General features: G+C 37.6%; 1 protein-coding gene across 11 annotated transcripts in view; it reads right to left on the bottom strand.

Annotated features, from left to right (window-relative positions):
- The window catches only part of TENM3 (teneurin transmembrane protein 3), a 1329889-nt gene that overhangs the window by 96855 nt on the left and 1206713 nt on the right, over window positions 1-26321 (bottom strand). For all 11 annotated transcript variants that reach the window (XM_035325081.1, XM_035325082.1, XM_035325083.1 and 8 more), the window contains 2 exons: window positions 20127-20365; window positions 1212-1334 (listed from right to left, as the gene is read on the bottom strand). In XM_035325081.1, the coding sequence (XP_035180972.1) occupies window positions 1212-1334; window positions 20127-20365 (362 nt within the window). The remainder of the gene's footprint in view (window positions 1-1211; window positions 1335-20126; window positions 20366-26321) is intronic.

The following is a 26321-nucleotide window of genomic DNA, read 5'->3' as shown; positions in this document are numbered from 1 at the left end:
AGTGTCGGCAGAGGCTTCCTCCTCCTCAGTGGTAAGGAGGTCAGCTCTACCTTGCGAAAGGGAAAATGGATTTTTCTGTAATGAAGCAAATACCGCATTCATCAACCATTTAAATCAAGTTTTCCATTCAAAAACTATTGATTTTAAAGCCTCTGTTAGCCAAAAGTGCACAGGCTCTTAAATGTTTTGAGAATCTTAAAGGGCAACATGAAAAAAGGTCGATAAAAAATAATCCCTTTATGTGGTTTGTATTTTAAAAGCTCCTACAACAAAATTAATGAAGGTTTTTTATTTATTTATTTTTATTTATTTATTTTATATATTGGCTGGATGATTCAGACTCAATATTATACGCTAGACATTTTTAGATAACAAATGAACATAGTACACATGACCTATTATGTTTCAGAGAGAAATAGAAGAAGAAAGAATCCTTATTATCTACAGAAAAAAACAAGAGGCATTCCGTAGCAAGGTCATCATGCCATAGGAAGCTCCTTGGTCATGAGTTGCCTTCTATGCACAACTAACATAGAAGCTCTGAAAAATATGCAAATCCCCCTGCAGAGCCTCTTCTGGTGCTGATCCTTTAGAAAAGGGTTGATTATGTCCCTCTGTCACAGACAAGGCTTTTGTCCGAAAACTATACAGAGCTCAACTGGACTCCCAAAGTCTGAATCTTGTGTCAAGTCCCCCTTATGAAAGGGCGTGCTCTGTCACCTTGGGCACCCTAGCTTTGCTGCAGCCATTTCTGCAGCCTGGGAACCCTCAGGGAGGATGGTCTGAGCCAGCCTCAGCACCACCTTGCCTCCTCCAGGGACCCCACAAGAATCATTAGGTTATCAAGGATTTTAGAGTAAGAGGTTTTACTTCTCTGGGCATGACAAGAGGTTTTCTGTCCTCACCCAATACTGCATGTAAATTCCCATAAGGAATTTTGGTTGACAGTCAGCTTTCCTAATAAGATCAAGATTATCACTGAAGATTCGTAATTACCTTCACATGTTAGGTTAGGTATTCTTTCCAATTGAAATACAACTCCTGTTTCGTATCTGCATGCCTATTTAGAATTACTATTATTTTCAAAGGCTTTGTACTTCCATTTAAGAATAGAGTTTTGAAGGAGAAGTGTTGAAGTCTAGTGATGTAAACCAAACACAAAGAAAGGAAATGCCTTGAAAGGAGGAAAGAAATTGGTGTGTTTCACTTACCATTTTCTCCAGCAGGTACTGTTACAGGATGTGTTGGCACAGTATCAGAATTCACTTTTCCATTCTCAAACGTATCATTTTCAGTTTGCTGCAACTGCCAGTTGAGGCCAAACAGATGCATTGCTGGTGGTGAAGGATACAGGTTATTTGATGCTCTTAACCACAATGACAAATCACATAAATAATGGCTTTCCATGCTTTGCAGCAGAACAGAAAGTCATACATTAAAAAATTAAATTACAGGAACAAGCATTCAGAGACTAATAGTTCAACTTAGCAGTGGCATTAAGCAATTACTACCACTGTCCTTTAATGATACAGCACTTTTGGTGAATACAGCTGACAAAAAGCTCACCAGTCTCATTTTGAGTCTTTTACTGGTCCCAAATCGATGTTCAAAAGGATAGGCAGTAATTATGTCCTTTCCTCTTTTTTTCACTTTTGATCCTTCTAAAGGGACAAACCATTTAAGTGAGCTCCTAGGTGACCTACTGAAATAAATGATTTCTGCAGCGGATGGATCTGTTCTGGTTAACCATGAAGAGGAGAGGAAGAAGGGTGTTGTGGGCATTATAGGGCTAACCTATGACTTTACCACTCCTTTCTATGCTGTCACCAACACCCTGTGAAACCTCAAGCTTCGTGCGAATCCCATATGCTAGTCTGCAGCACAAGGCCAAGACCACCAGTAGGGCTGGAGACACTAGGTACTTAGCTGCTGTGGTAATGACTATGTGTGAGGTAGGTTTCTGAAGTACTTAATTCGCCATAATCCCCTTGGAGATTGTCCAAAGCTACCTGGCTGTGGTCCTGGGCAAGCAGCTCCAGGTGGCCCTGCCTGAGCCGAGGGTTGGAGCAGATGGGCTCCAGAGGGCCCTGCCAGCCTCAGCCATCCTGTGATTCTCTACTGCCTACCTAAACTTTTAGAGCAAAAATATGGAAAACCAGTTCACCTTAATGATATACTATGATACACATAACATACGCAACTTGTTGCTGTCTGTTGGCCAGTCTCCTTCTCTTCAAATGACTCTAGGATACCATCAAAAATTATTTTTATTATAATTACTATAATTTGCTTTTGAGATAACATGGATTTGCTTATTCTACATGAGCAGTTACATCCAAAGATGAAACAGTATTTTGGTGCTACTGAGGAATAAAAATACACTGGAAAATTTTTCTGTAATGATATATTTTAACTATTAGTGCCGAATACAAGGAAGATGATTCACAGCATCTTGTTTCTTCTGCTCCTTCTGTCTCTGAAATAGATCACTGCTATAGTCGATGTTATTCATTCCTTCTATCCTAATGATAAGCAATTCTTCATTCTATTTGGTTTCATCTCTAATCTTTCAATCTCTCTGTATTGACCATGTCAACCCTTACTTAAGACAAACAGACTGCAGTGTAAGTTTAGTTAGGGAGAAAGCAAACACTGCAGAATTAAGACCCTCTCTACCAGGTCTTTGCCTTAAGCTCTCCCCCTCAGCACCAACAAAACAAAAAAAAAAACAACAATGCAACCGAAGACCTATTACTGAATGCTTCAAAGACTGAAATCCCCACTAGAGATGACATATTCTCTTTGTTCGAAGTCTCTGACTCCACTATTACTCTTCTTTCTCAGACCTTAAATTGCCTGTCAAAGCCTGATAATGTAGAATGTTCCCTGACCCTAAAACCTTATTTCTTTTTTCCCCTCCCACCTCTTGTTAAAACATAAATCTGACCACCACCATTTCTGGCACTTTACTAGAATTAACCATTATTATTTTGTCCCTCCCTCAGCTGAAATCCTTATTTATATATTCATCATCTAGTGATTTTACCTGTTTTAATATATTTCATCAAAATCTCTAGGGTCAGATTCTACTATCTGTTTTATCAGTTCACTTCACTGGCAGCAATGAAAGGCTGCAAATAGCTAAATATTTCATGATTCAAACTCAGTATATTTCTTGGAGAACTAAATCACCTCTCCTAACTTTGCTGGGTTCTTATCACTTTTAATACTTCACAGGAGGAAAACAAACAAACAAAAAGGCATCTATTTTGAAATAGCTTTCTCTAGAAGTGCACCCCTTCCAAGCACATGAGCTCAGAACATCACTAACAGCTCTTTCTGCTGGTACTATGTACATGCCCTGTACCTCTTCATGCTCCGCTGGGAGGGCAGAAGGGGAAAATCTGACATGACCTTCTAGCTATTCCCTCATAATTCAGAACAGCTGGAATTTGAAGTCTTCAAAGGCAACAACTGTGGGATCTATATTGATTACATCTCAAAGAATCATAGTTACTACAAGGTAAGTGACAATTACCTTTTCTTTGTGTTTGTGCTGATATGTATCCCACTGTAGCTGCCTGTCGAAGATGGTAATAGTTGTATCCCTCAAGAACACTATTGTTCTCTCAACTTTGACATTGAACTTGCACCAAGTTCAGTAAACAACATTTAATAAAATGGAAGAGAATGATACCTGCAGCAGTTTCACAAATTTTTAATACCGGATTTTTTTATGAAGCAGACCAAAGATGTTGTTTGAGAGCTCTAATGACAACCCAAAACTTACAGTGTGTGCAAACACACTATATAATTCAACTATCCAATCCCTTTGAGACAATACTACGGAATTTAGAGAAGTCTCATTTCATTATAGACATATGAGAACAACCTGAAAAAAACAGGCCTGTGGATACAGGACCAAAATATAAAGCACAATTGCCTCGGAGATGTCAAGTTTTAAGAACACAGGTAAATTGGCAGTTTAGGACAAATTCTGGCACTATTTTATCAGTGTATAGTTTCTCTTTCTTGTTTTACATCAAGAGTGTTTTCTTCTCAGCCAGCCATCTAAACAATGGTAAACTTTAAGCTCTTAGCATTGTTACAAGGATAGCGAGGCACCTTCTAAAAATTCCTGATGCCTGAGTGACTGATAAACAGCACCTGGTACTGGTAACTCTATACTGAGAGCACAGCTCAGTGGGAAGTCAAAGATACTCAAGTCAAATGTAATGAACTGGTTCTGAATTCGCAGAGGTGGAATGATGCACAGGGGTGTACATCCTTATTTGGTCTCTTCAAGTCTAGAAAAGGATGAAGACTTTCTTTGAGAGGCAGATGTAAGAGTTCAATCCATTCTCCACTATTTTTTTTTCTATTATATTCAGAGAAATCGTAAATCCACTTCTTTCAATAAAGAATGTGTTATATGAATCAAAGTTAAGGAGGAGTGTATTTCTCATTTGCCAGCTGCTATCTCAGTTGCAAGTCTAATGTAAAGCAGTTTATTGATTTTGGATTAGATATTGGCTGTCAGCTCTGATTTATTCTCATTAAATTTGGCATTTTTTTGGTGTTAGACAATGACAGTGAACACAACAGATCCTTCCTAGAGTACCAAGTTCTGAGCCTTAGGCTGCCAAATCAGTGAGGGTACTAACACTTTAACAACTTTCAGTATTGGCACATCTTTGGTGGCAGCACGGACTTGTCTGAGAATGCCAGATGTCTCTAATGAGGAGGCACACAGCTTGTGATGGTTGTGGTCACAGACCATAACAATTTAGTCCAAATAACCCACAGCTGCAAGAAGGGATGAACCCTCAGTGAAAGGGTGAAAACATGGGTTGTCACAATCACACGTGCCAACAAACCCCAGCAAAAACCTCCTTTTACTTGTATCAAGACAGGGAAGACTGCCCCCATTGAGGATCAGGATGACTTCTTAAGCACAGAAATAGATGCTGATATCCTCTGCTTATTCTGCCTTTTCAGTCCACACCTCCATTCTGTGAAGTTATCTCTAGCTACCACCAACAGGTCTTCTTTACTTGCAGGCATTGAGACAGTATTTTACCTTAGGACTGACAAACTTGACAGTACTGCTTTTGGCCAGGTTACCAGCTTTATGGTCAGCCTTTAGAGTGCAGTGATAGTTTAAATGGTGAAGACTGCATTCCCTTCAACAGGGTGGGAAGGAGAGGCATCAGGAGAAAGTCCCCTGGGGTCCATGTGTTTCTTTACATGAACACAGTATCTGTGGTGGTGGATACAGCTGAATTCTCCAGAGCAAACCTTAAACCTATGAGCAATAATCAGACTAACAGTTCAGTTTTTCTTCTTCCCTTTTTAGGCCTTCTAAGCAGCACATGGTCTATATGCCAAATGGACTGGGATACTCAAAAGATTCAGAGCTCAGATTAAAGAAGTACATTTATACCTACAGTAGCCTGTAAAAACCAGCATTTTTGTTGATGCTATCAAGTAATCTTACCATCTGTCACCATGCAGTTCACTGAAGGGTTTCTAAAGCACCTTAAACTACTTTTTCAAGCTTGGTTGATCTTACCTTTCACTTTCTATAATCAACATCTAGTTCTTTTGGTTTGAAAGCAGTCTACAGAGTCTTCATTCCCGCTTAATAATTAAAAAAGTAATGAAGTAAACATTTCACCGCAAATGCTTGAAAAAAAAACTTACACTTTTATAAAACATTTTACAATAATCTGCTTCAGGAAAAAGCAGCTGCTGTATCAGGCTCTTTCACTCATTTCAGGTTGCCAGCCTATTTACCTTGTATGCTCATTTCTCAAACAAGTATTGCTGTACTTACTTTATGCCTTCTCTTTACAACAACTTGTTCTTGAGCAAATACACTGTACTATCACTTCAAAACCATCTTCAAGACTTTCTTCAGTAAGCCAAAAAGAAATCAGTATTTTTATTAGCAGGTGGTAAGAGAGATGGATAACTGTGTAACCGCGTGAGAGGAAGAAGAATGGTGAGTTGACAAATCCTCAGCTTGGGCAGTGCTTTCCCTTCCCTGTCTTGCTCACTGGCTCGAAGGCCTCTTCTGTCAAAGTTATGACAGGCAGGCAAGAGAATTGTAACTGAGGTACTGTGATTGACAGGCTTATGAAAAACAAAGGGCACAGCAAACACCCGCTAAGTTGTGCAAGTGAGAAGTATTAAACATACAGGTGATAAGGATGAATAAGCAAAACTGTATGCATATAAGCAGAGGCTTTATTCACTGAAGTAGCCCTCCAGCAACAGGACAGGTAATGAGAGTTTGAGCATGAAGTCTCTAAGTACTGTCTGGTTGTGCCAGTAATCCAACAGGTGACATTCTGCATTTGGTAAATCTGTCTTCTGCAGAGCAAGAATTCTGAAGGGGACAGCGCACTTCAGGGGAGCATGAATTTCACAGACAGGTAGCTCCTTTTAAGTAGAAAGAAGCAGAAACTGAGCTGCCTGATTTGGGAAACAGACTTCCAATGCTCCTCCAACTCTTCTTACAACAGATGAAAAATTAACACTAGACAGTAGAAAAAAAATATTGGCTATCTCAAAGTAGCAAGCATCTCCCTGAGATCTTTGGAGATAAGACCTGTGGACTATGTTCTGTAAACATAAAATACTCGACACTGTGGGGAAAGTTGGCAAGAGGAAGGAACTGAGTGATGTTGCTGACCCTCCTTGCTTCTGCCATGCATTCTACAAGATATGTTAATCAACTCTTATTATTCATGAAGCTGTACTTGAAGATGAGCGTCTTGCTAAGATATTGAACGTATCTTCCAGGTCTGTAACTTCTATGTATTTCTGGGTGCTAGTGCTTTCAAACTATGGTTTACTAAATTGCTTCCCTAGAATTAATAGAATAATATATATGCACACTTGCACATAAGGAAAAGTGAATATCATTTATATTTAAAGCAATGCAAAAAGATTATAATTTAAACTAAGCAAATTGCAATTATTGCTCAATCTTCTTGAAGGATTATCTTCTAGTTCATCTCCCTGTTGGCAATACATTTTCAAATGAAATATTTGAACACTGAAGTGGTTTTTAAAATTATCTCCCATATATTTTTCTTGCAGCTATAATTAGAGTCTGAATCTATTTTATTCTGAAGGACCTGGAGTGGACCAGAAGATGTGCAAATCAACTGTCAGTGATTTGCATTCATTTCCTCTTTTCTAAGATAATAGGATGCCTTGGATGTTGCTGCAGATCAAATAGTCAATTAAAATAGTAAATTAAAATTTTAAATAAGTGAATTACGAGTTATAAAGACAAGTTCTTTATTTATTACTGTCTTTCTCAAATCAACAAAAAGCCTGTTATTTCTAAATTTAAAATAACTTGAAAGTGCATTTTAAGACTCTTCAAAAGGTTAGCCAATGGGAGCATCACATATTCATTAAAGTTTCTGAACCTGTTTTCTGAATGTAAAGTATTTGGTACAACATTATAAGAAGACTTAGTGATGCCTATTAAGATCAAAACATTAACTGAAGAAGTGTGATCACTTTCCTCTTATCCTTAACTATTGAATGGGTCCCTTGATTTTTTTTTGCAGTAAAACAGTAAAATCAACTTCTACACTCCATTCTTCTTTTTTCCTTGGAACCTTTTAATAAAAAATTTGCAAAACACATCACAAAAAAAATGCCTAGAAGAAATATGGCACCAAAGAAGTGCCAGGTATCTGCTATGGATAAACTCAGTTTCTTCAACCACCAATCAAAGATGCTGTTTTAAAGTACAATTGCATTCAAAATGTTAAGAGAGATGTGCAGTGATCTCAGTGTAACTATTTTTACCACGTTCACCAAGAAGTGGAATGTTTATTCCTCTGTAAACTTATATGTCTAGATGTCTCATTTTAGTTGTCAAGCCAGTGACTTTTATATAACAATGGTCTAATTCTGTCAACAGCATTATGTGTGGCACATTCAAAGCTTAAGGGAGAATCCAGATTTCTTACAACAGAGACAAAGATCATTATTCAGTAGCCACTTATTTAAATAGCATGTATTTTTTACAGCTTGTTTCACATTTACCATTTATTCTGATGATCATCCAACATTCTCTGATATGTAATAGTCTTCAGTATTACCTAAATAGCTGTTAGTATTATCCTGGGCCTTCTCCTGAACATTTTTTTTCCAGATAATGCTGTTCACAGTTAACAAGATGGTGAAAGTCATTACAGGTACAGAACTGATGGGGAAGTGCACATTAGATTGCTGACTCCTTTGAGACAAGGGCTGTTTTGTCTCTCTTAGTTCAGAGAAGGGCATGAAAAACATTCCATAAATTTGGGGTTTCTATCTAATAAAGTCATAATCAATGATTTCCTTGTCAAGCATTTTGGAAAAAAAAGTTCCCTGATTTACACTTTTCAAGACAGGGTTAAGACTGCAGGATAATTACTTCTCTGTATTCCTTCAGGCATTTCTTTACTCTCTTCCTTCTCAGGCTTTAACTCCTTCCTTTTCCTCCTTTAACTCATTTTCTGGAAAACAGATGAGGCTCAGGTTTGTTCTTATCTATTTTTTTTTTCCTATAGGTCCAGCTCTTGCTCAGGGTGACATCGTTTAGATGGCAGCCCTCATAAAACAGCAGCGTTAAGAAAAGCAGTACCAATGTAATGTCTCAACATCCGATGGAAATGTCTTACTTAGGCAAGAGGGTCAATGAATGGGCCCAAGCATTTTTATAGTTCAAAAGCCTTATTTATTACCGAACCCTCCAGCACCGAATCTCTTGAGGGATATAATAATAATGAAATGGCACTATATGATCATGCATAACCTATTTGCATGTTGATGGCATAGAGAAGTGCAGTCTGATGAAAAGATTTAAGAACCAAAGGAAAAAGAAACAGAGGCCAATTACTGGGATGTTCAAAGGACACACCAAGCTGGGATTTTATAGCATATAGTTAAACACTTGTGTTGCGTATTTCCATCTCATGACTGTCTAACAAAGATCAAAGCTTTTTTATTCCATATTAAGAATGTCAGAATATTACAGCAAACATGCAATAAGGAGCAATGCAATAAGATTTAATAAAAGATGATAATAAGGTTTGATAAGAACTTTTGGAATGTCACCAAATTTTGAATGTAAGATGAAAGCATCTGCATGTAGAGATTGTAGTGTGTTATTTGGAACCCTGCAGAGCTAAACTGTGATTAGAAATACATATTTTTCCATAAATTAGCTTTTGTTTAGAATTTCCTGCTGAGATCATATGCAAGTTGATTGTGCAAGTCAACATATAGGTTTTCTCATCCTTTGCTGTTGTTAGGCTTCATGATACCACAATTACAGCTGTCCACTTATAGATCAAAGGAAGGTGATTGAAGCCACAACAAAATAACCTGTAACCTCTTTACAACAATTCCTTTAAAGTGACTTAGATCTATGCTAGATAAGTATCACTCGCCTATTGGAACTGTACAGTTGTGTAGCTGCATAAAACAAACACGACATGCAGATCAATTTGCAACCATGCAATTTCCACTTAAGTTCATATTAAAAAAAAAAGAAAAAAAAAAAACACGCACAAAACGAACACACTGAGTTTACCACTGAAGAGATCTTTTTTACAAAAAAGATCTGTGTTACAAAACACATCTGGTATAAACTTGTAAGCTATTAGCTATCTATCTGTACGTGCTAACAAGCGCGTGCAAATCCTTGGTTCAAAAAAGTTTCAAGATTTGAGTCAGTTCAGGAATTTCAATCATGCCCCTACCGAAACCTGTCCATCACCCTCAGGTTTAAGCTCGGTTCCTTGTGGCTATATATATAAAAAATATAAAAAATATAGCTCCTCACTATACCACCAGGAATCACGATTGGGTAAGCAGCTCTGTCTCTGGGCCAGAGAAAGGAGTAAGGGCACAGGAGGGACTGGCTACTAGATGGGGCATGCTTTATTTTATTGTCATTAATGTGTTTTATGTGGATTGCAATAACACACCATGACTATAGTTCCTCTAGAGGCTTCACTAAAGTGAGACATGGCTTTTATGAAACTATTCCTGTGAGCAAAGATGCACTCTAAGCACATGAAAAATACTACTAATAAAAAGAAAACAGAAAAATTAATTTATCACATATGAGTTATGAAAGAAACCTATGACATAAAGACAACCCTACTGTTAATTGTTTGTAAGCCAGTGAATTGTGCCTTGCAAGCCACTTTAATAGTTATGTAAACCCTGGGGGGGAAAAAAAAAAAAAAAAAAAAAAAAAAAAAAATTATAATTATTTTCACATTAAACATTCCCCTAGCCCCCACTAAATAAAATCAGCTAAGGCACTGAACTATAAAAACTTACAGGTGATATTAAGAATAGGCAGTCTTAGCTCTGAAGCAGCACTAAGATTGATCAAGGGCACTGACTCATCTTGCTACTGTATGAAAATATACTGGATCAGTGATAAGGATGTGTTTTAAAATTATCTAGTCTTGGCTCCAGGTGGATTGAAATAACAAGAAGGATTCAATTTCTAATTTTCAAACTTGTGGATACCTGCACATCATTACCTCTTCTTGAGATTACTAATAGACAAGAAACACAGAAAGAAGCTGCTGGAGACTAAAAACCTGAAAAATAAGTTGAAAATCTAAAGAACTATTACTTGTCAGTGTGAAAAGTTTTGGAGTCAAATGCAGATCCACTACCTAACAAAAAATGCTTCAATAAAAACTGCTATGAAACTTGGCATTTCAAAGATGAAAGAGAAGATGAACAGCAGATGAGTTTGAAGCTTTCACAAGTGAAGATAAATGTATCATAGCAAGTTATTGTGTTACACAACTTTTGAAACTCAAGTACATGACTGGTTGGCAAAGGGTGTTAACAATATACATCTGGCTCTTGTTTTTACAATTTCTAATTAAGTATTATTTAAATATTAATAATGGTCTTCCTGTACCATAAGAATGTAAAATCAGAAATATTTTTCATTAAAAACATTGGAAACATCTGTTTCTTTCCTTAAAGGCTTGTGGAGCCAGTTATCTTTCCCAATGGCCGATATTCATCCATGATACCTAACCAATCCCCCTGCCCCCTGGCATTCCTCCTGTAGAGATATTAGAAGAGATGCTTTTGTGTGATTCTATTTCATCACATTTAGGCAAAAACATTCTTTCTTGGTTGTTTGCTTGGTTTTATTATTGAGGGAAATTGAGCATTTCAAATGCAAACATCCACGTAATCTGAACAGTTGTTAACACTTCTCCTTTTCCTGAATTATAAAATTACAGATGTTGTTATAGGTGGTGATTCCTAAGACAAGACTTTTTTTTGGTTTTGTTCTGTTTTTCTGAGTGAAGTCTTCTGAAATGGCATCCATGTAAAAGTAAAGAATCTCATATTTAAAGGTTCCTGTCTACTTCAGAGGACTCCTATATGGCATCCATAATTAATCACTGCAGTGGGGGAATTACACCTGTGTAAAAGCCATGTGTACTTGCCATCTCGGTCATAAATGTAACATCAAAGGAGAATGCTCGCAGCAAGTTTGGACATATGTACTTGACCTTTTTATTCTAACGTGCTTGTGTATGGAGAGGTTTACAAAAATCTCATCTAAATCAGGCATTTTACCAGCATGATGTTTTTAAAGCATTCAAAACAGAACAAGCAGTTTTCTTCAAAGAAAGGATGCAAGAAAGGATTGCAATTTATAGAAGAGATGCAATTTACAGAAAATATATAATTTATACACAAAACTACAACTTTAACATAGGTATTATTAATTCTGATATCACAGTGAATAGCACATCTCTAAGGGCTGGCTTTTTTCTTCACTAATACAAATCATAAATTAATGGGAACTACCAGGAAAGAAAAGAGGTCTGTAATCTTATGTCCACAAACAACATAAAGCATCCAAGTAATTTCATCTCTGCTTTGAAAAATGTCTTAAACATAAGCATAAATTTGAAGTACTACATATTCTTACATACTATTAAAATATAGTACGCGTTTACCACCATTGATAAAACAGGAACTACATCTTTGAACTGCTCTAAACCTACTGTTTATCCAGAAGAGTAGCTAGTATAATTTAACCACATTTCTGAAATACTCATATTACTAATTAGTAATTACTGAAAAAATGCTACTGTTTATGGGTCTGCCAGAATTCTATAGGAGGATTGCAGAACGGCCCACATCTCCACAATGATGTGCTTGTGAGACATTTCAGTATTCCTGGAAACACCATCCAGATTTTGAAAAAGCACCATATTGCATTACAGTATGACAGCAAAATAACACAACGTGGGCCCTATGGACCATGACATCATGTCACCTTTTGGTTTATCACTATACCTTATGTTGCCAGGATTACTGAGTTTCAATTCGTTCCACTGGGCAAAAGTGGAAGAGTGACAGGCCTATTGCCAGAAACCTTGTGACAAATCATAATTAAAACACAAGCCTTTTTGGGAGCAGAGGTGGGTATTCTCCTTGCCAGATTAACTTTTAATCCCTCAAAATCTTGTCAAGTCTCTTTTAACCTCCTGACTGCCAATTACATGTTCCTACATCCTTCTGTGTGAGGATTATCTTTCTCAGTAAGTGTCTTACTTTCAGTGTCACTAACAATAACAGCATGTGACATCCACAACACCAATCAAATATTAATACTGTGCACTCCTGAAACAGTAAATATTATATTATGCTTTGCACTTAGTCTGAAACACAGTGACAAGATCTTTGCTTAAAAAGCATCAACTAAAGGCATTAGCCATAATGGAATTCTTGCTAGAAACAAAAAAGTACATCTAATGTTCATGCTTTAACACATAGATGTTCAACACATTTAGTTTTAGTGCAGTTTCAATGAAAGATGTTAAAAACATTTTCAGCCCGATCACCCCCAACAAGGTGGTGAGGCATAACTTATTCTTTTTCTGACTAGTCGTTCTTTGTCTCCCAGGCTTGAAAGAATGTGGCAAACATAAGAAATTACTTTATTGTTTATAAATATTTCCACACTAAGAAGGCATAGCTAGCTCATCAGCAATGCCTGCTCTAAACATTGTATGAACATCGTGCAGAATATAAAAGCCATGGCTATGAGATACCAAGGGAAAAATTATCTCATATTAGATACAGCTGAACATCACTGCAATGCAGAAAATCATGGAATTACTAGCACTAATATTAAGCTTAATAATAAAGCATCAGAATAGTATGGACAGTCGTGCATATCTGAAGAACGTCATTTATAAAGAACCGGTCAGAAATGAGTGAAAGGAGTTGATTCACCTGATATTACTAAAGTATGGCCTACAAACGCTAATTATCTGGCTTTTATAGTAATCTTTTTGAAGATTATAAAGTACTGAAATGCAACTCGTAGATTGGTAGTTCAGACTTCAGGAACTTTCCTAAGGTCTGTTCAGGATACCAAAATCCTTCAGAAGTTTCAGGAGGTAGTTTCTACCTGCTCTGTAACTGTGTGTTCACCAGGTATATGGGTATATAACCCCCCCACTACAGGTCCAACAGCAGAGGCTACACACATCCTTTGGTCCTGCCTTATATTTCTACAGGGTATCTACTACTCCGTCCTTCCAGAACAACATCCAGCACAATTCTGTAAAACAACAAGCACACAGATTTTGACCAGCACACAGGAGAGCCACACACACTGGGAAGGCTGGGCCTTACAGCCCCCACGTGGCATTGTCACCAGTGCAATTGCTGCCTGTGACATTTGGAGCTGACAGAGACATGTAAACATCCATTCTGGACAGAAGGAAAACACCACTACATACTTAATCCACAGCTTTTTAATTTGAGAGTCAGACAATTCAAGGTGGAAGTGATACTGGAAGTCTCTAGCTTGGAAAGAAAAGCCTGACATGGAACACTGCTGCTGCCTCCAGAAGCACGAGAGACACCCATAGCCTTCCTTAAAAGCTTGAAGGACTGTTCAGATGAGTTGTTGTCTGTGACTTAGCAAGGAGCTATGTACCTTCCCTCCACAAGCACCTTCCTTTTAGAATCAGTGATATACACAGTTATTAGTCTTCCTCAGCACCTCTAATTTGATGGAATGAGAAATGCAGTAGGAGCATAAACCTGGCTAACTGTGAAAATCTGCCACATGGCTGCAGACAGGGAACATATTTCCAACCCACACACCTCAGTGCATTACTCATAACCAAGGTCCAAGCTCAACCTAGGAAGCAGAGTGGGCAGAGAATGCAGGCACCCTGCTGGAAATACAATAGTTCTTGAAAGCTCTCGGTGACAACAGCATTACAATACTCAAAATTAAATGCAGGTCAAAGAGAAAAAGAGTTTCTATAAACACATAATGAAAGTAAAGCTGATTAATGGCAACGTAACTATATTCCCCCTCATGCCTGTTAATTACAATACCTATGCTGGGTATTGTAATAAAAATTCCATTTAAATGGCATTATTAATTAAGTTGTTTTCGTCATTCCTGGCAGTAATTGAGCTTTACGAACAGCAGCATAATGTTAACTTGGCATTGCAATCAAAAAGACATATTATGTTGTTCTTTACTGATAAAGTAAGATAGATTCCTTTCAACTGCAGGTATATTTAGTCATCGCTTTAATCACAAAAATCCAGTTCTGTAACTGTCATGACTAACTGTCCATTAATTCTGGGGAGGGTGCTTCTGCCCTACTATGACTTCTGCCACTGAGCCCAACAGGAAAGGCATCTGGTCCTCTGCAATCTGTGAGTAGATGTGAATGCCAGCAGCTGTCACACTAAATCTTCAGTAACATGGGTGAACCACAGACAACAAACTCAGAAACAGCACTGGAGAGATGGAAAGTTAACCTCAGTCTGCAGAAACAGACAATTTTCTAAATTTTCCAGGATTACTTAAAACTCACCTGCAAGGAAGTTAATTGTCCGTCAGCTGTAATTTTTATACCCTGAATCCTTCTGTGACACTCTCCTCTAATGACAAAACTTGTTTGCTACCTTTTCTGTCCTCCTACCTCTACCGTAAAAACTCTTAGTTTAAGTTGCTCTGTTCTTACTCTCAAGTTCTTCTCTCACACTCTAAAGATAGTTGTCGATGGAAGTTAATAATTAGAAATTCATTAGTTAATAAATTTTCAGCTTAAATGTCTTCAGATGATGATAAAACAACAATTTTCAGACTGAGAAAAAAATCGAACGTACAATATAACAGAATGAGCACAATGTCTATTTTTATATAAATGTAGAAAGAATGTATTATCAGTGATTATCAAACATGGCTTTCTAGTCTGGTATCTCTTTTTTGTTCATATTTCATTTCCACTTTGGATTATGACTGTGTGGTCATCCCTGAATCACAGCAGAACAGTGACTTTTCTACTGGCTCTCACAGAATGAAATATAAACTACAATATATATTGTCCCAGAAGATGTTTCAGTTGTTAAATCTAGAAGTTAGCTTTCTTTCCTTTCCAAAATGGATTTGCTTAACTACTCATGGGAAGCAGGAGTGATAAAAGTAGTCCTGTGGCCATTTCGATTAAATAAAGTTATATATTTCTTAAAGAGATGTCCTTAAGTTACCATTGATATTTAAATCTTTATCACAAAGAATAACTGGCTGCCATACATTCTTCTCCTGACCACTGGCTGCAGAGCTAATGCTAGCACAGCGATCAATTCTGAGGTACACAGAGCACAAAACGCTCATAAGATACAAACAGACTGCTGTTAAGAAGTCAGAACAGCAGAGGTGGATTGAACAGGTCAGGTCTCTCATCGTGTATTCAAATAATATTTTATGTTAATAGAAACCTATTTAGTAGCCATAGGACAACTTGCATTACAGATGGGATCATTCAGTGTATAACTCTCCAAACTCAGTTGATTAAATCTGGTGCTGTGTAATTCCAGCACTGACTGAGGAAAACCACTTGCCTGTTGGATCCCCATGCAAGTGAAAATGGCACTAACCTCTTGTATGAACTTAGCTAATGTCAAGATAATGCCATTGGCAATGGAAAACCTGTTGCCAAAGCAATTCCTCGGCTCGAAAGAGGGGCCCTGATATCCCAAATTCTCATTAATTTCTTCTACTGCGAATCTGCACTAAAGAAAAAATAATTACTACTGTACCAATTATTCCTTTAATGTAGCTGGTCAGAATCTATGCTATGCAACAACATACTGAAAACAACTCCTGATATAATTCTCTGTAACTGAACAGGGGATTCTTCTGTTAAAAGAAAACACATCCAGGAACAACAAACTGCTCCCCTTAGCAACAAAGAGAGCGGATAGAGAAGATCCAAAAGCTAGAACTGGCAGATACATACTGGTCATTACATACTAAACTTCGATGTTTCACCTAGGCATTTGCTCTACCAAACTTTTACTGCATTCATTCACTGCAAAAGATGGATGCTGAATGACACAGTAAGTCACAGGGAGAAAAAGGATAAAGTTCCATTTTGTCTTGCACGTTGTAAAGCTGGACTCTATTTCTGGCTCACACAGACTGCCTGTACAAAGTTTTGGTAAAATATTCATGTGTATATAAAAAGAGGTCAAACTGAGGCAATGTCATATTTCTTACTCCTTCATGACTTAAATTTAAGACTGTTTTTTCTAGTCTTCCAAACAGGGAAATAGAAAAGAATATTTTTGAAGTTTTCTAAAAATGTTCATGTTGGAAAAAAATTGTCATCTTCTTCCTTGGCTGCAAATCTGATTATGACTAGCAGTTAGCCAAATGAGCAGCTTAACGAAATTTCAGTGTCATCTCGATCCCCAAACTAAGCAGTTTATATTCTTTATTCTCTTTCTTTATAATACTCTATTTCAGGAAGATGTTCTTTGAATCCTTTACTTTGAACTAGAGCTGGTTTTTAACTCCTCTCTCCTATATATGCTGTACTATATCTTGGTTAAGCGCTTCTTGCATGTTTCTCTTGCTTAACTCATTGCTTCTCAATAGTTCAACAGTAGATGAACCCTTTAATAAGAAGGTCAACATTTTCCACAACTCACATTTATTTTCTCTAAAAATTAGCAGGTCTCATTGACAGGAATGGTAAGTTTCAACATTCTGAATATTTTAAATGGTTGAGAGACCACCAGTGCTCAAAAATCAAGAGTATGCAGGGAAGCTGGCAGTGAGACTTTCCTTTCTTTAGAAAAAAATAATGTTTTCAACTCCTTGTGCCCTCCAAGACTGCATTAAGTGGCCTTACAGAACAGTGCTTGCTGTGGTCCCTTTCTGTGCTGCTCTCACCTCCTCTTTGTAGACTTTGTAAACATAGGAGTCTTTCCTGTCACAGTGAGGGAAGAAGTGCAAGACAGACAGGACTTGGTGTAGCTCCCCTCCACTGGTAGGGCTAATTGACCGTGCAGTTCTGCAAAGGCAGACATGAAGTCTAGCAAACTGTCTCTTCTGCCTTATGTTGTCTAAGCAAAGGGATCCATAGTCACTTTCTCTACCCCATATCCACTGCAACTAAAGGAAGCCTGGGCATGACATGTTGATCCCTGCCCTTTCCAAGAAGGGCCCAGTTACATTGCCAGTCCCCGGCTGCGTGATCCAGTTCAGGCCTTCGACCTGCAGCTGCCACAGTCACGCAGTGGACATGGGCCATACTGTGTTCCTTATCAATACGCACTGGCATATTTTACAGCAACAGCTGTAGTGTTTTAATGCTTGTGGCAATGTCTCCCTGTGAAGTCAAAAACACGTCTCAAACTGGCTTCATGGATGTGACACGCCAGCTCAGCTGCTGTAGGCCTCAGCAGACAAGCCAGATCACTGTGTTAGAGGCATGTCACACAGTGCTAGAGGTCACACAATACCACAGCCCTTCCCAATGTTTTATTTTATTATCAATTTCCTCCTCTTTCAATTCCTCTTTCATACCTACACTATGAAATATTTAACCAAGACGAAGGACTATTTCCATCTTACGTAAATGATTTCCACCAATTTAGATGGCCTTAGATGGCCTATTAAATGGAGAATATTTCTGATATTGTGTCTGCAGAGATGGGAAAACCACATATATGAATGAGTGTAATCCATTCATGGTTTTATGGACCCCAGGTTCTCTAGAGAGCATCCCTGAGTGCTGGATTTTACATTTAGATTGCTGAGTTAGCTGAAATATGTGTAATATCACTAGTAGGCAAAGAGCTCCCTATTGACTATGGGCAGAGGAAGGCCCTTGTGAATTGTTTATTTCAGCAAATACGTGAGCTGGCATATGCCCATGAAATGTACAGCTATATTTGTCTTTTTATTTTATTTTATTATTATTATTTTTTTTAACGGAGTATGTGAATAAATGATGTGTGGAGCTGAAAGTTCTCACTCACTGGAAAGCCTGGTTCTTTTTCCTGAATACAGGAATAGAGGCACATTAGACATGCTTATATTTCCTAATGTGCCTGTGGGAGAAATAATCCAGTACAGCTATCTTCTTGTGCCCCTCAGATTCATAAGTAATCTCTCTCTTTCAGGCTAGCAAAGTGTAGAACTCAGTTCACAATCCGGTCTTCAATATTTTACTATCTGTATGGCTATTCTTCCCAGTTCTTGACAGGGATACTTCACACTGAATTCCTTCTTTCACAGTTATGTATTTTTTTAGTAGCAGATGTTTGGTTTAGTGATTTAAGAGGCAATATTATGGAAACTGAGCACAATTACTGTATTTTCTAAATGGGATTATTTGAATCCCACTTTAAAAAAGATACAGTGTCGAAGCTTAACTTTACAATACACCTTTATACTGCTGTGCATAAAAAAAATTCAAGGCTTGCAATGGACTGGGCAGCAGTGGCAAGCCCTACATTTGTATACGTGTATTTTGCTCTCTGGAGCTCACAGCTGTGGTGGAAAGGGTGCTCTGGGGGTTCTGCTTTGCCAGGGCAGAGAGGAATTTCTCCAGCTACTCAGCAACCCACTTCCTTGCATTGTTCACAGGAGCTTCAGCCCAGTAAGAACTACTTCAAAGGCTTTATACAGCTTATGCTCTGCCTTGGATTGAAATGTAGGAAGCCTGTTTCAACAAAGGCAATGAAGATTTAAGGATCACAGGGCCTTCTAGGCTTTATTATTAATTTAACCTGTTTTTAAAACGAGGGAGAGAAGGAGAGATTGACCCCCCCCCCCCTTCTCTTCTTTTATTGACTTCTTAAGACTCTGAATTGCAACACAACCAATGCCTTACAGAAACCAGACCCTTAAATTTTCATTTCTGATTTTAACTTCTAATTAACAAATCATCTTTTTTGTTAAAGTCTTTGAAGACCATTTAAGGACTCAGAGGTAACAACATCTGTAATCTGGACAAAGCTATGGAAGAAGTTACGCACCCATACACGATAAGCCTGTTCTGTTCCCACACTGAAGACAATAATATTTTTGTCAAGAGCAGTGATTCCCCCACAAACTGCCTAAACCTCAAATTATATGATATTTGGAAGAAGCATTTATGAAATTAAATCAAGTGAAGAAGAAATAAAAGAAATCATGTAAAATTCAAGTTGGCAAAAATTAACAGAGAAAACAGTAAATAATTAAAAATAAACACCCCACAAGAGAGGAAGAAGTCTCCTCCTTCTCTGCATGTTGTCCTTTTGGACATTTATTTTCCCTACCTTGCAATCAAAGCCTGTATTAGACTTTTGCACTAGCTATACACACAAACATACATGCATATAATGATGAAATAAGTTATAATTCCTAAATGCTGTATTAGTTACATTTCGTGCAAAATGAGAAGAGTATCACAGATATGCTGCAGGCTATATTCACGTCACAGAACTTTATAGCCTGTATTCTGCATATATGTAAGTACTAGACACCACATAACTTAATTGCAATTTAATTACTTCTTTGAAATTAGTTCATCCATTGTCATGCCACAGGGTGCTTGCAAAGTATTCAGATTTTCTATCATCTCAAAATAATTAGGAGTTTTCATTAAGTCATTGTTGTGGTTTTTACTTTTACCAAAAACTCTGCTATACACGAAGGTTGAGATGGGACAGCACATCTACAGTCCGTCAGACATCCCTATTTATGATGACAGTTATGAAAAAAAGGAACTCACCTATGAAGTAGGACAGCAGTATTGCCAGCAGCACTGAGACCCCTACAGCACAGAGAGCAGTACATTTCCAGCTACAGTACTTCGAAGACTTCTTGAATTTAAAAGCACTTCTGGACAGAGTGTTCCTAGGTAGTGGCCGAGTAGGAGGGGAATAAACAGAGCCGGATGCCATTGTGTACCCTGGTGTTGCAGTACTGAACAGCGGTGTGGTCCCTGTTCCTGTTTTGAATAGGAAATGCCTGTGGAAGGAAAGAGTGTATGGTAAACTACACAAGTAAATTAAGCTACACAAGTAAATTAAGCTGGAGCACAGGCAGTCACACTGCTTTTGTTTAATGTTGTCTATTTTTCAAATGTCTACTAGCATCCTGTCTGCAAAGGGTCATAAAAACAACACTTGTCACAGCACTTGCACTTTAAAAAGGCACTTTCATTTTAAGAAAAGATTGAAAAAACCCAAAACATGAGTGATAAACTGGTATCCAGATAAGAAACAGAACTACCAAAAAATACCGCGTGGTAGAGAGGAGGTCTCTCAGAGTTTATCCAACAAGTACGGACAGGCTTTCTACTGCTGTTTATTTTTGTTGGCTTCCACTACAGACTACAGGGAACTCCATTAAAAAGTCAATATTATGCAATCTGACTGTAGCCCATACTACTTATCACAGTTTTCTTGGGTCAAGTACAAAGAAAACAGCAATCTTTTAGATATAAACTTTTGGCAATTTTGCCAGTTAAAAGATTTTTTTCTGTGTCCTAACTACACAGTACACTAATTCATAACTCCTTGCACATGATCTTACCGTATCAAGATCTGATTATGGATACAGCAGCTAGTTACAGTCTGGCAAGTACTCTAAAGATGTGTATTCAGTGAGCACTCAGAAAGAATCCCTGCCAGAATCAGAAATGAGAAGCAAAGCCAAATTTAAGACACACTCTGTGAGTTAACAATAAGCTTAATTTAAATTAAAATTTCTCAAGGAAATACTACTCCCTGAGTTTACCTCATTACATTAGAATCCTTCTATTTTAGTTCACACTAGGCAGAGCCTCTTAAAGGAAGCATGGCGTATAGGCTTATACTACCTGGAGTTTTTCTCCTGACACATATATACAACTCTACAAACAAAACTTAAGCCAAAGATCTTTGCACCAGGGTTTTTTTTCCACTGATTTGTTATGTTGGCAACTCTGTAGTGTATGGCCTGGCCTACTATAATCAGGCTTTGCAAAGTGAATGCATTATAACTAAAAACGGTAAGAAAGCCCACTGCGAAGTTTGAACTTACCAAGAGGGGGAACAGCTGAACAGAACGACAGAGGTGTTTGCATTTTTAGTAGGTAAGAGGCATTCATGAATTGCTGATAGGCAGGTCCTCCTGAAGCCTAGTAAGAGCAAGTCTATGACGTTTTTGTCTACTGCGTGCCATATATACAGCACGGGTCAGGGGCTCCAGCACCCCATGAGCTAGCTTTGGAGGGGAAAGCCCTCTAGGCTACACCACCTGACAATGGGCTCGTCAGGACTAATTATTGGCTGATGGGACTTTTGTCCTCCAGAAGCCATGCTTGTGTCTTTGCATAGTAATGTACCAACCTATACAAGTACAGCAGCTTCACTGGAAATGTGCTGTGGAGACACTCAAAATTAATTTGCCCCACTGCACCCTGAGAGAAATACCAGATGATCAGGGTTTGTTATTTGCTTGTGGTTTTGCTGCAGGAGGTTAATAGATAAATTTGAGCATCTTGGCATATGCCCCCTCCTTGAAAATATATGCATCACAAACACAATCCCATGAAATATACTATATGCAGTTTACTTTGGTTTGAACAACATGAAACTTGCTAGCAGTAGCAACAGATGGATATACACTAGATCTACTGATGCAAAACAGCACATCCAAGCTTTTCTTAGCTTCTGAGCCTGGAGGATTAGCAACGATTTCAAAAGACAATGCCCTCGTGGTTTAAATCCTCTCTAAGACACTACTTCATTAAAAGTTGTGACATTTTCTACGTGGCAAACACCAAAACAAAAATACTTAGCCCAATATAAAAAATGTTTTAACTTGGAATGTTGTTACTTTAATCTTACGGATAAACAGAAGCATGTAGATTCATTAAGCTCTGATAAAGCGTCTTATCCACTCGACCTTTACTGCTCTTTAATTTCTGGCTACACACAGTAAATGATATCTTCAGGTGTATCTACATGGATCTCAAGGTAAGAACAAACAAAGAAGGCTGTTTCCTTCTGGCTGCATAATAAATAATGCTTTTGGGGACTGAAGGACAGCAGATATAATAATACTCCTAAACATCAGCTTTCACATTAAAAAGAAGCAGCTGCCTGACCAACATCCCTATTTCACTGTTAGGCTCAACAGACCAAAAATGGAAACTTGCATTATACAAGCACTTGAACAGAACTCCATACAGTCTAAGCTTTAACAAAATAATGCAACAAAACAGTCAGCCTCTGATCTTTTTTCTTCTTTTTTCTCTGAGAAAGTGAGAGCTGAGATGTTGGCTTTGGTACAGCACAGCCTACCAGAGACTGTAATCCACATTCTCAAAGCCTTTGAGGAGTTAATCCCATAGATAAACCTGGGAGATGGCCGCATATCTGTGGTGGTGTGAGCTGTCACAGTTCTGACAGTCCACCTCAGGCATCAAGGCAATGAAAGAAAATTGTAACTTTTATATGTGAATTCAGCAGTGTGCAGTCTTAGGCAGCACGCAGCACGACTCCCCACTTCAAGCTATTCCTCCCTTGCTTTGAATCACATTAATACAATGCCAGAGTGGTTGTACCGGCTGGCTGGAGGCTGCTGGGGGAAAAAATACGGAGAGAGTAAAATAATGACAAAAAACCTGACTGGCATCTTCCTCTGGGTTAAGAAAATTTGTTTGGATCTCTCTATTTCTAATGAGTGGAGTTACTAACAAAGTTGTCAGAGAATCTCCTGCTACATTAACTCAGAGTGATCAGTATTTAAAGTGTAATGCTATCAGGCCTGCACATCTTGTCTGCCTCTCTGAGCCATGACAAACAGTGTTCCTATGAGATGAGCAGAAGGATATGGTATCTGATAACAAATCCAGGCTGCTTCCAGATAATGCCGAACTTCTTTGTGATCTTGAAATATAATCTATCAACAAATGATTTTAATTATCTATATATCTATTTATCTTACCTTTTCAAACCATGGTACTTGAGTAGCTATTTACTAAAGCCTAAACTGTTTGCGCTATTTGACCAGGCACTGACTTACCAGCAATTACACTACTTCTCATCTCATAGGGAGCTTATAGCATCTATAAGTGTATCTTCCATTCAAAATTGATCATTTAACAAGCACTTGCTAGATCTTCGTGTAAGTAGCATTTTAAATATTTTATTAAAGCTTCAGAGTAAAAAATTCCATTGAACCGTAATATTTTACAAGACAAGCCAGTTCTGTTGTTATCCTGTAAATCAATTCATTTTTAAAGCAAATAATCTTCTACTTTTATGTTTATTCAATATATACTTCTGTCTGCTAATTCAATGTACATTTCTGTTAAAAAGTGCAGCCAATCTTAAAATTTTAGGTGGAAAGAATTTAGTACCTAGCAGTTCTGAACTACAGCTTGATGGTAAAATGGAAAGTTATGTCACAAAACTAATCCTTGCTTGCAAAGGCAGTTGGGAAGTCACCTTATTTCACAAATGCGCGTTAACTTTGCATTGCGCTTAACTTTCCTCTCTTAAAAGGTAAGACAGAAATAAAGTGGCAAGACCCAAAGAAGTCAAGTGAGAAAACAAGCTTGTGAATAACAATAAAACAATCATACTTTTAATTGAACTCAGTACTCTCTGTGTATCAGGGATTGGTGTGCACCTGCTGCCATCCAGATGATTTTTTTTCCTCCTCAAGCTAGGGGGGGGTTCATACCAAATAAGATTTCCTCACTGTTGCCACTTCCTCTGTGGAAAATAAAATTGAAGTAACCTCTACTAAATTCAGTAAATGGGAAAGCAGGATGGGAAAAAAAAAGTGATAAAAAAACAGGAGTTGGGCAGAAAGATTAAGTTAACTGCAAACTATGTCTTTTGAGAAATGGAGATAGATTACAAAAACATTCAAGGACAGTAAGGCTCAGACCGCAAACCCAAATACTTCTGATATAAGGTAGCCCAGTGTCCAGCAACGCAAATGCAATTTAGAATAACTTTCCTTACAAAAATATCTGTGACAAAATCTTTCCACCGCAGTTTAGAAAAAAATATGGATACTGCGCATTAATCAATGCAGTATTACATAAACATGTCTGGAAGGCCCTGAACTCCAGACTGCCAGAAGCACAGTTATTACATTAATAAAGTATCACAAAACAAAAAGGACTATTCGACATTACTTTTAAATACATTGGTCTAAAAGTTTATACAATTATTTAATATCTTTAACATTCATAATATAATATCTACATTAAATACAAGACTTCTAAACTCTTACACTGATTTGTAGATTTCAGCAAAGGTGATTTGTAGTTACAATTTCTCCGGTTTTGGGCATTGTATATAGAATGCTTTGCATATGCTTGAAGACTATCTTACCATTTCCAGCAACTTTCTTAGCAGCATTTTAGTTTTGTTTTAGAATAGGTCATACATGACAACCCCACTAAGAGTGCAAAATCCCCTGGCAAATATGTAACAACATACTTCAAGTTACACAGGACTCTATTACAAACTTCATTCTAAATAAGGAAACATGAATAAGGCTCAGCAAAATTCTGTTGAACACTTCTAAGTACGTCAGAACATGAATCATGTTTTATCAGGTTTTATCATGCTTTTGAAAGTGAGACTGGAAGGAAGCCACTGTTATTTTTCTGTAATGCAGATTATGACAGTGACCAGGCACTACTGTCCTCCTCATCTTAAGTGCTACAATACCCTCAATCCAGAATAAAACTGCATTTAGAATAAACGTGTTTTACAAAACAGATCCTTTCCTTCCAAATGTACATATTTCCTTCTAAGCAGTACGTTTTGTGTACTGTTGTGTACTATCAGCACCTGAAGAATCTGGAGCATACAAAATCTAACAGTTTGGTTGCATTTCTGCATAGAGAGACTCCACGAAGATCTGTAACATATTTCATAGTGCCATTGCAAATAGGATCTCAATACAGACTGAGGTTTTCTTGTAATGATGTCTCCTACACTGCCTAAAATGTTGTCTATTTTATCATTTCCATGATGGTGCTAATTATATGTGGCTCTTCAGATTCTTACAGACCATGATAGGAAGACCACTGAGGAAGAAAAGCTGTAATTTCTTTCTTAGAAATTCTCCCTGACCTGAGATTTTGAAGGAGATCTTTTTTTTTTAAAAAAAAAAACAGCGTAAGGGGAAGATTCCTGTAAACACATGTTGTACAATGAGCATGCTAATATATTCCAAAAAATTGTGAAGATAATCGATAGAAAAACACAGATTTTGCACACGTAACTGTTAACTGTAACTAAATAGGCAGAAACAGGCATTACCACAGCTGGGTAGATCACCAGGGACAGTATCTTGTCTAAAAGTGGCCAGTGCAAAATGAAAAACTGAAAGTCTTCCAGACTACTTATTCAATAACAGTTCACAACTCAGGCTCTCACACAGATGTCTTGTGGCATTCCGTTCTGTAGGCTGAACACGCGTTGTGTCAAAATGTGTTTTCTTCTATCTATTTCAATTTAAATTCAACCAATTGTTTCCTTGTTCTTGTATAATGAGTATGTACTGTTTGCCCTGCAGTATATAAAGACAACATCTTCATAAAACTGCTCTTTGATTCATTTTATTTCTAGGGTAAAAAATACAAAAGCATTAAAAAATAATTGCTTAAAGCAAATAAAAAAAGAAGAAAAATCAAGATTTAGGTTCTTCATGGGTCAGGCAAAGACAACTGTGGAGTTGAGGAAGACTATGTTCAGATACCTGTTGTTCTGATGCAGAATATAACAAAATTGGCATTTGGAAGACAACTGAACAGCAACTGAGTGGTGAAGAGGTAAAAGTGAAAAGAAAACCTATCCCTAACATTTTTTTATATTTGGTTCTTTTATCCTTAGGTACCAAAAGACCTCCAGATATATTAAGTATATCTGTTTCTGAAATTTTGTTTTGTGGGAGTAACAGGGCCACT

Source organism: Oxyura jamaicensis, chromosome 4 (genome assembly GCF_011077185.1).
Source record: "Oxyura jamaicensis isolate SHBP4307 breed ruddy duck chromosome 4, BPBGC_Ojam_1.0, whole genome shotgun sequence".
Taxonomy (NCBI): domain Eukaryota; kingdom Metazoa; phylum Chordata; class Aves; order Anseriformes; family Anatidae; genus Oxyura; species Oxyura jamaicensis.
Note: the sequence above shows the minus strand (reverse complement) of the source record. Positions and strands in the feature narration are given on the sequence as shown.